This window comes from Coregonus clupeaformis, chromosome 21 (assembly GCF_020615455.1).
Source record: "Coregonus clupeaformis isolate EN_2021a chromosome 21, ASM2061545v1, whole genome shotgun sequence".
In the NCBI taxonomy this organism is placed as follows: domain Eukaryota; kingdom Metazoa; phylum Chordata; class Actinopteri; order Salmoniformes; family Salmonidae; genus Coregonus; species Coregonus clupeaformis.
Genome location: NC_059212.1, coordinates 52,577,018 through 52,585,808, shown reverse-complemented (window position 1 = coordinate 52,585,808; position 8,791 = coordinate 52,577,018). Strand labels below are relative to the sequence as shown.

The window sequence follows — 8,791 nt, the reverse complement described above, 5'->3', positions numbered from 1 at the left end:
TTAAACAAAACTCAGCTAAAAATGTTTTACCAAATACTGCATGTCTCCAACAAGGTTGACTATCCTGATGTCACTTATTAATACTGATCGGTTGAAGAGTAGCCCAATTACTATAAAAGAGCAAATCACTAGCCTAAATCTAATAATATAATATGCCATTTAGCAGACGCTTTTATCCAAAGCGACTTACAGTCATGCGTGCATACATTTTTGGTAATTTTTGGTAATCTACCCATGTTAAAAGCAGCACATTAGTGGTTCTTCATAATCTAATTTACCTTGTGCTTTCTGCAAAACAGTGATGCTCATCCCAGTCAAACACCTCTTCACTGTTTCCAGTCCTGTGATTGTTGAATGGAAAAGTCTAAAACGGGATCCTTGAAGTTGAAATTTGTAGGGGTTAGGGTAGGGACGTCCCACGAATGCTGTATTGCACTAACCATTGAATGACTAGCTACAATCACAGCAATAGGATTGGTAAATTACTTTGTTAGCAGTAAGTCTATATGCAGTTACTCAGAATAAAGAACTGTATATCAAAATCAATCTCAGCCTACATACATAACAAAAGAGAAGTGTGTAGATGATAAAGATATGTTTATTAACACCTATCCATCAGTGCGGCCTCCAATGCAATTAAACATGCGATTCATCCAAGACAAAATAGAGTAGATCATAGTTCCAGTGCTTTTCTCTTTTTACTGAACAAAGTTGTAAAAAACCATTTAGAATTATTGAGGAGGTATTCATGATCCTTATTTTCTTTCTAATGATGTACACCGAGTGGGGTTTGCTTGAAACATTACCATATTAATATAACAAAATCTTTAACAAGCCTTCGTCAAGGTACACCATCCAGAAACTTTCGTGAGATACATACTGGACTCTGGGAACTTTGTGTTGACACATTACACTATTGCAATGAGTCTATAAAGAGGCATTCGATATACTCAAACCAGACAGGGAACGTTCTGATAAAACCAGTGTGGCAGATATTTAAAAAAGAATGATCGAAGAGCTAAGATTTGTCTTGGTTTTGGAGATAAACACAAACAGATATGGCAGTAAAATGGTTATCCAAACGTTAAGGCACTAGGTGGGCCAAATGCTACACCTGTTTAGTCTTCTACAAATAATTTACAATTCAAACAGTGCAGTTTTACATTTGTTAACTTAATGTTTTCCTTTTGAACCATTTATCTATGAGTCAATGTAAGGCAATACATACAAAAAATACAAGAAAAAAAACAATATTACAGAAAATGTACCCAATGAACACACAGAAAAAACACACGTTTTTAGGTCTCCTATACGCCATTACAATGGAATTTCCTTATGGCTTAGAGCAATAACAATAATTATAATAAAAAATAATAATGCATAGATTTAAATGATGATCTTGCATGCTCCTCACTCAATACTCAAAAACATCTAATACTCAGTTCCCAATACATACTCTGTCCCAACCGACCCCTGATATAACTGATGTGCAGAGTAATAGGGTATAGAAGCATAAAGGCCACCAGTCAAAGGCATCAAAGTACATTTTGAAGGAAACAGAGTTACTGATAGAGTATATCTTTTCTCAGACAAGGGAAGAAAAAACAACCACATTTCCGTATCCCCGAGATGTACCCATTCACTGCAGAGTTAAGCCAATCCCTGTACTACAATACCTCCATGTTGACATGCAAGAGTCCCAGCAATACAGGCAGTCATTCATTCAACCAGAATCCCTTCCCATGACTGGTATGGAATATGTACAACCCACTGCTTGCCATGAGCCTCTTTCTATTGCTCTCCATCTCCCATTCAGGTCCCAAGTCCAACGTTTTGGAAAGATGACCCACGCCATCTTCTGGAAGAAACAAAGAGTTGCAAGTATGTGGTGCCTGGGTGAGGAAGTCTTAGTTGAGGCTCCGGGGTGAGGACAGGGGAGGAGGGGGTGAGGGGAATCGTAGGCCTTCTCAATGTCCCTGATTTTACATTTACATCATTTAGCAGACGCTCTTATCCAGATGCCTTGTGTCAAATAATTGTCTCAATTTCCAGCCCTGGTCAGATTGCTTCAATTGACTTTGATATAAAATAGGGATTATCCTTTAATGTGAGGGTATAATGGAGGGGGGTAAGAAAAATACAAAGTCCCAATAGAATCCAAACGTTCAGATGGTTAGCTGGAAGAAAGAAGAGAAAACAGGTGTCCAGTAAAAGAGTGTAAGACATTTTACACTTGGTTAGTACCCCCGATATATATTAATATATTACATAGAAAAACATTTAAAAGACATTGTAACTGCAACTTCATTTAGTCTTTGATGATCTCTGGCATCATTCTTGCTAGAGAAATGCAACAACCCATATATGGGACACCTGCTTCAGGAAAGGTTGCATAGAGGGCTAAGAGTTAGTCAATGAAACCATCCAACAACGCTTTAGTGTCAAATTAGATAGAAAGAGTTCCCCAAGTCAAACGAGAAAGAACCACAAAGGAAGACAGTTCTACTGATGTTAGATACACCACCAACACAGTCAGTTAATAATAAATAGTCAGGCCAAAACAGGAAGGAGATAGTCTAAAAAGTTAAGACTTCTGTAAATTTGGTGTGGAGGAGTTGTTGTTGTCAACATGTGCTCGATGTTGTGTCTGTTGCTTGGAGGCTGGAGGCTGTGGTAGCAGAATGAGACTGCGACCTGTTACAGTCACAAAGGGCAGTAGAAGACAAATAGCAAGTCACGTGACTGACCGGACTGGATGACAAAACCGAAACAGACAGTCCACCAGCAGCACCAGGGATGAACAGAGTACTTCTGGACTGGAGCACACCCTCTTAACTCCCCAGAATAGAAGCCTACAATTCCTCAATGTTCTGTATTGTCCAAAACAATCGTCAAGCTATAGAAAACAAGTGTGTCTGCTAAGGCCCTACCAGAGGAAATAAGAAGAAAACTACAGAACAACTTTTAGGTTGAAAAGGGCTGCTTCGTGTGACAATCAGAGGTTGTGTCCAAAATGGCACCCTATGCCCTATATAGGGCACTACTCTTGACCAAAAGTAGTGCACTATATAGGGAATAGGATGCTCATGACAAAAGTAGTGCACTATATAAGGAATAGGATGCAATTTCAGGCCCAGAGAGTGTATGTGTGTGTAAGGTTACCTTGGCTTGCCCGTGATGCTTTTGGGGTTCTTGCGAAAGGACTGGTTGGTTCCGGAACGGGTGGACAGGGTGCGGGGCGACGCCCTCAGGAAGGAGGAGGGCGGTGTTTTGGGGATCTTCTTGCCCAGGTGGCCGATCCATTTCTTCTGCTCATCTTGGGTCAAGGCCAGCAGGAGCATGTCCCGGGCAGAGGTCACATCGTAGTTCACTGGAGGAGAGGGGGGTTAGAGGAGACAAAGGCAGGTAGAAAATTGAGAACACAAACTCAAGATGTCTCGACGACCCTAAGGTGGTGGAAGTTAATCTCCCCTTTAACCCAACATTTACCACTCAACGAAAGCAAAATTCAAGTTATATTATTAAATTGTGTGTTCTTTTAAAATACAGAAATACAGCCGTTATGAAGCATTTTGCATCATACCTGCTGTATTTCTGTTTTTTGAAAGTTATACATCTTGAAAACTTGATTGCTGACATTCAAAACATTTTGGGACTATATCAACAATGGACTAATGAAACAAATGCCAAAATATCGTTTTTGGGTGGAACTGATTTGATATTGATATAAAAATGGCTGCATTGGGCCTTTAAGTATATATTTTCCCCCTTTCACCACAGAGTCAGGTCTCGTCAATATAACCTAACCGCCATGACCGTACCTTTGCAGGGGGCGATGACGTCCTCCTTCTTGTCGAGGTGGTCCTTGTGGCACTTGACGTGGCAGCGGCGGCACTCCAGGGCGGGAGGGGGCTTGAAGACGTTCCACAGGGGCTTGGTGCAGGCCTCGCAGTTGGAGGGGAAGTGGTAGATCGTGGGAATGAACTCGTGACCTTTGTGTGGCAGACAGTTGGTCTTGTCCCCTTGCGAGACAGTCTCCATGTCGGCCTCCTTCCTGCACTCCCCCTCGTTGGCATACAGGATCTGAAGAGAGGAGACAATAGAGTGAGTCAGATGTTGAGTCTCTTCTAAACATTTCTGGGTTTTTATGAAAGTGGTAGTTTGAAGCTGTGCTTTCTAAATCAAATCAAATGTTATTTGTCACATGCGCTGAATACAACAGGTGTAGACCTTACAGTGAAATGCTTACAAGCCCTTAACCAACAATGGAGTTAAGAAAATATTTACTAAATAAACTAAGAAACTAACAAAATAACAATAACGAGGCTACAGTGAGGGAAAAAGTATTTGATCCCCTGCTGATTTTGTACATTTGCCCACTGACAAAGACATGATCAGTCTATAATTGTAATGGTAGGTTTATTTGAACAGTGAGAGACAGAATAACAACAAAAAAATCCAGAAAAACGCATGTCAAAAATGTAATATATTGATTTGCATTTTAATGAGGGAAATAAGTATTTGACCCCTCTGCAAAACATGACTTAGTACTTGGTGGCAAAACCCTTGTTGGCAATCACAGAGGTCAGACGTTTCTTGTAGTTGGCCACCAGGTTTGCACACATCTCAGGAGGGATTTTGTCCCACTCCACTTTGCAGATCTTCTCCAAATCATTAAGGTTGAGGCTGACATTTGGCAACTCGAACCTTCAGCTCCCTCCACAGATTTTCTATGGGATTAAGGTCTGGAGACTGGCTAGGCCACTCCAGGACCTTAATGTGCTTCTTCTTGAGCCACTCCTTTGTTGCCTTGGCCGTGTGTTCTGGGTCATTGTCATGCTGGAATACCCATCCACGACCCATTTCAATGCCCTGGCTGAGGGAAGGAGGTTCTCACACAAGATTTGATGGTATATGGTCCCGTCCATCGTCCCTTTGATGCGGTGAAGTTGTCCTGTCCCCTTAGCAGAAAAACACCCCCAAAGCATAATGTATCCACCTCCATGTTTGACGGTGGGGAAGGTGTTCTTGGGGTCATAGGCAGCATTCCTCCTCCTCCAAACACGGCGAGTTGAGTTGATACCAAAGAGCTCGATTCTGGTCTCATCTGACCACAACACTTTCACCCAGTTCTCCTCTGAATCATTCAGATGTTCATTGGCAAACTTCAGACGGGCCTGTATATGTGCTTTCTTGAGCAGGGGAACCTTGCGAGCGCTGCAGGATTTCAGTCCTTCACGGCATAGTGTGTTACCAATTGTTTTCTTGGTGACTATGGTCCCAGCTGCCTTGAGATCATTGACAAGATCCTCCCGTGTAGTTCTGTGCTGATTCCTCACCGTTCTCATGATCATTGCAACTCCACGAGGTGAGATCTTGCATGGAAACCCAGGCCGAGGGAGATTGACAGTTATTTTGTGTTTCTTCCATTTGCCAATAATCGCACCAACTGTTGTCACTTTCTCACCAAGCTGCTTGGCGATGGTCTTGTAGCCCATTCCAGCCTTGTGTAGGTCTACAATCTTGTCCCTGACATCCTTGGAGAGCTCTTTGGTCTTGGCCATGGTGGAGAGTTTGGAATCTGATTGATTGATTGCTTCTGTGGACAGGTGTCTTTTATACAGGAAACAAGCTGAGATTAGGAGCACTCCCTTTAAGAGTGTGCTCCTAATCTCAGCTCGTTACCTGTATAAAAGACACCTGGGAGCCAGAAATCTTTCTGATTGAGAGGGGGTCAAATACTTATTTCCCTCATTAAAATGCAAATCAATTTCTAAAATGTTTGACATGTGTTTTTCTGGATTCTTTTGTTGTTATTCTGTCTCTCACTGTTCAAATAAACCTGCCATTAAAATTATAGACTGATCATTTCTTTGTCAGTGGGCAAACGTACAAAATCAGCAGGAGATCAAATACTTTTCCCCCCTCACTGTATATACAGGGGGGTACCGGTACCAAGTCAATGTACAGGGGTACAGGTTAGTCGAGGTAATTAAAGTAATATGTACGTGTAGGTAGGGGTAAAGTGACTATGCATAGATAATAAACAGTGAGTAGCAGCGTAAAAAAGAAAGAGGGGGGGTCAATGCTAATAGTCTGGGTAGCCATTTAATTATGGCTTGGGGTTAGAAACTGTTAAGAAGTATTTTGGACCTAGACTTGGCACTCCGGTATCCCTTGCCGTGCGGTAGCAGAGATAACAGTCTATGACTAGGGTGCCTGGTATAGAGGTCCTGGATGGCAGGAAGCTTGGCCACAGTGATGTACTGGGCCGTACGCGCTACCCTCTGTAGCGCCTTGTGGTCGGAGGCCGAGCAGTTGCCATACCAGACGATGACGAAACCAGTCAGGATGCTCTTGATGGTGCAGCTGTATAACTTTGAGGATCCATGCCAAATCTTTTCAGTCTCCTGAGGGGGAATAGGCGTTGTCGTGCCCTCTTCACGTCTGTCTTGGTGTGTTTGGACCATGATAGTTTGTTGGTGATGTGGACACCAAGGAACTTGAAGCTCTCATCCTGCTCCACTACAGCCCTGTCGATGAGAATGGGGGCGTGCTCTGCCCCCCTTTTCCTGTAGTCCACGATCATCTCCTTTGTCTTGATCACGTTGAGGGAGAGGTTGTTGTCCTGGCACCACACTGCCAAGTCTCTGACGTCCTCCCTATAGGTGGTCTCATTGTTGTCGGTGATCAGGCCTACCACCGTTGTGTCGTCGGCAAACTTAATGTTGTTGGAGTCGTGCTTGGCCACGTAGTCATGAGTGAACAGGGTGTACAGGAAGGGACTAAGCACACACCCCTGATGGGCCCCCGTGTTGAGGATCAGCATGGCAGATGTGTTGTTGCCTACCCTTACCACCTGGGGGCGGCGCGTCAGGAAGGCCAGGTTCCAGTTGCAGAGGATGGTGTTTAGTCCCAGGGTCCTTAGCTTAGTATTGAGCTTTGAGGGCACAATGGTGTTGAATGCTGAGCTGGGACAGGTTGAAAATGTCAGTGAAGACACTTGCCAGTTGGTCCGCGCATGCGCCGAGTACACATCCTGGTAATCCATCTTGCCCTGCGGCCTTGTGAATGTTGACCTGTTTAAAAGGTCTTACTCACATCAGCTAGGGAGAGCGTGAACACACAGTCATCTGGAACAGCTGGTGCTCTCATACATGTTTCAGTGTTGCTTGCCTCGAAGCGCGCATAGAAGTCATTTAGCTCGTCTGGTAAGTTTGTGTCACTGGGCAGCTCGCAGCTAGGCTTCCCATTGTAGTCCGTAATAGTTTGCAAGCCCTGCCACTTCTGACGAGCGTCGGCGTCGGTGTAGTAGGATTCAATCTTAGTCCTGTATTGACACTTTGCCTGTTTCATGGTTCGTCGGAGGGCATAGCGGGATTTCTTATAAGCATCCGGGTTAGAGTGCCGCTCCATGAAAGCGGCAGCTCTACCCTTTAGCTCAGTGCGGATGTTGCCTGTAATCCATTGCTTCTGGTTGGGGTATGTACGTACGGTCACTGTGGGGACGACTTCATCGATGCACTTACTGATGAAGCCTGTGACTGATGTGGTATACTCCTCAATGCCATCGGATGAATCCCTGAACATATTCCAGTCTGTGCTAGCAAAACAGTCCTGTAGCTTAGCATCTGAGTCATCTGACCACTTCTGTATTGAGCAAGTCACTGGTACTTCCTGCTTTAGTTTTTGCTTGTAAGCAGGAATTATGGATCAGATTTGCCAAATGGAGGGCGAGGGAGAGCTTTGTACGCATCTCTGTGTGTGGAGTAAGGGTGGTCTCGTTTTTTTTCCTCTGGTTGCACGTGACATGCTGGTAGAAATGAGGTAAAACGGATTTAAGTTTCCCTGCACTAGGAGTGACGCCTCTGGATGAGCATTTTCTTGTTTGCTTATGGCCTTATACAGCTCGTTGAATGCGGTCTTAGTGCCAGCACCAGTTTGTGGTGGTAAATAGACAGCTACGAAAAATATAGATACAAACTCTTGGTAAATAGTGTAGTCTACAGCTGATAATGAGATATCTACCTCAGGCGAGCAAAACTTCAAGACCTCCTTAATATTAGATTTAGCACACCAGCTGTTATTGACAAATAGACACAGACCACCACCCCTCGTCTTACCGGAGGTAGCGGTTCTGTCTTGCCGATGCACGGAAAACCCAGCCAACTGTATATTATCCATGTTGTCGTTCAGCCACGACTCAGTGAAACATAAGATATTACAGTTTTTAATGTCCCGTTGGTAGGATAGTCTCAAACTGAGCTCATCCAATTTATTCTCCAATGATTGCACGTTGGTCAATATGACAGATGGTAGAGGCGGGTTACCCACTCGCCGACTAATTCTTACAAGGCACCCGGACCTGCGTCCCCTGTATCGGTGTCTCTTCTTCATGTGAATGACAGGGATTTGGGCCTGGTCTGGTATCAGCAGTAAATCCTTCGTGTCCGACTCGTTAAAGAAAAGGATTGTATACTACTGAAACGCACATTGAAAAGTTTAATAGCTCATTGAAAGTCTCTCTGGGGGGAAAAAGGAGTCTGCTTAATGACTAATTGTGCATGTAGAATAGAGTCCACTCAAGACAGCTGTCAAAATCTAAAATGGGATTGTAATCATTCTTTTGAGAATGGGCAAGTAAGGCGACTAAAGAACAAAAAAGACTGAGCTGATTCATCTGATTGGTTTAGGTCAGAAGGCCTCTGGGTCATTCTAACACGACCGCGTTGCCATGAACCATCAGTGCAGACGGCCGTTGTGCTATCCGACGTAAGACAATGGGTTATAA

The 8,791-nt window shown here is 43.8% G+C and overlaps 1 protein-coding gene across 2 annotated transcripts in view; it reads right to left on the bottom strand.

Annotated features, from left to right (window-relative positions):
- Nucleotides 1–2,120: 2,120 nt before the first annotated feature.
- The window catches only part of LOC121535371 (rho-associated protein kinase 1), a 68,696-nt gene continuing 62,025 nt past the window's right edge, over nucleotides 2,121–8,791 (bottom strand). The window contains exons 31-33 of one of the 2 annotated variants that reach the window (XM_041842388.2): nucleotides 3,822–4,083; nucleotides 3,163–3,370; nucleotides 2,121–2,177 (exon numbers count right to left, since the gene is read on the bottom strand). In XM_041842388.2, coding sequence (XP_041698322.1) covers nucleotides 2,174–2,177; nucleotides 3,163–3,370; nucleotides 3,822–4,083 — 474 coding nt within the window. In that variant the 3' untranslated portion in view covers nucleotides 2,121–2,173. The other variant, XM_041842387.2, reaches the window with a different exon arrangement.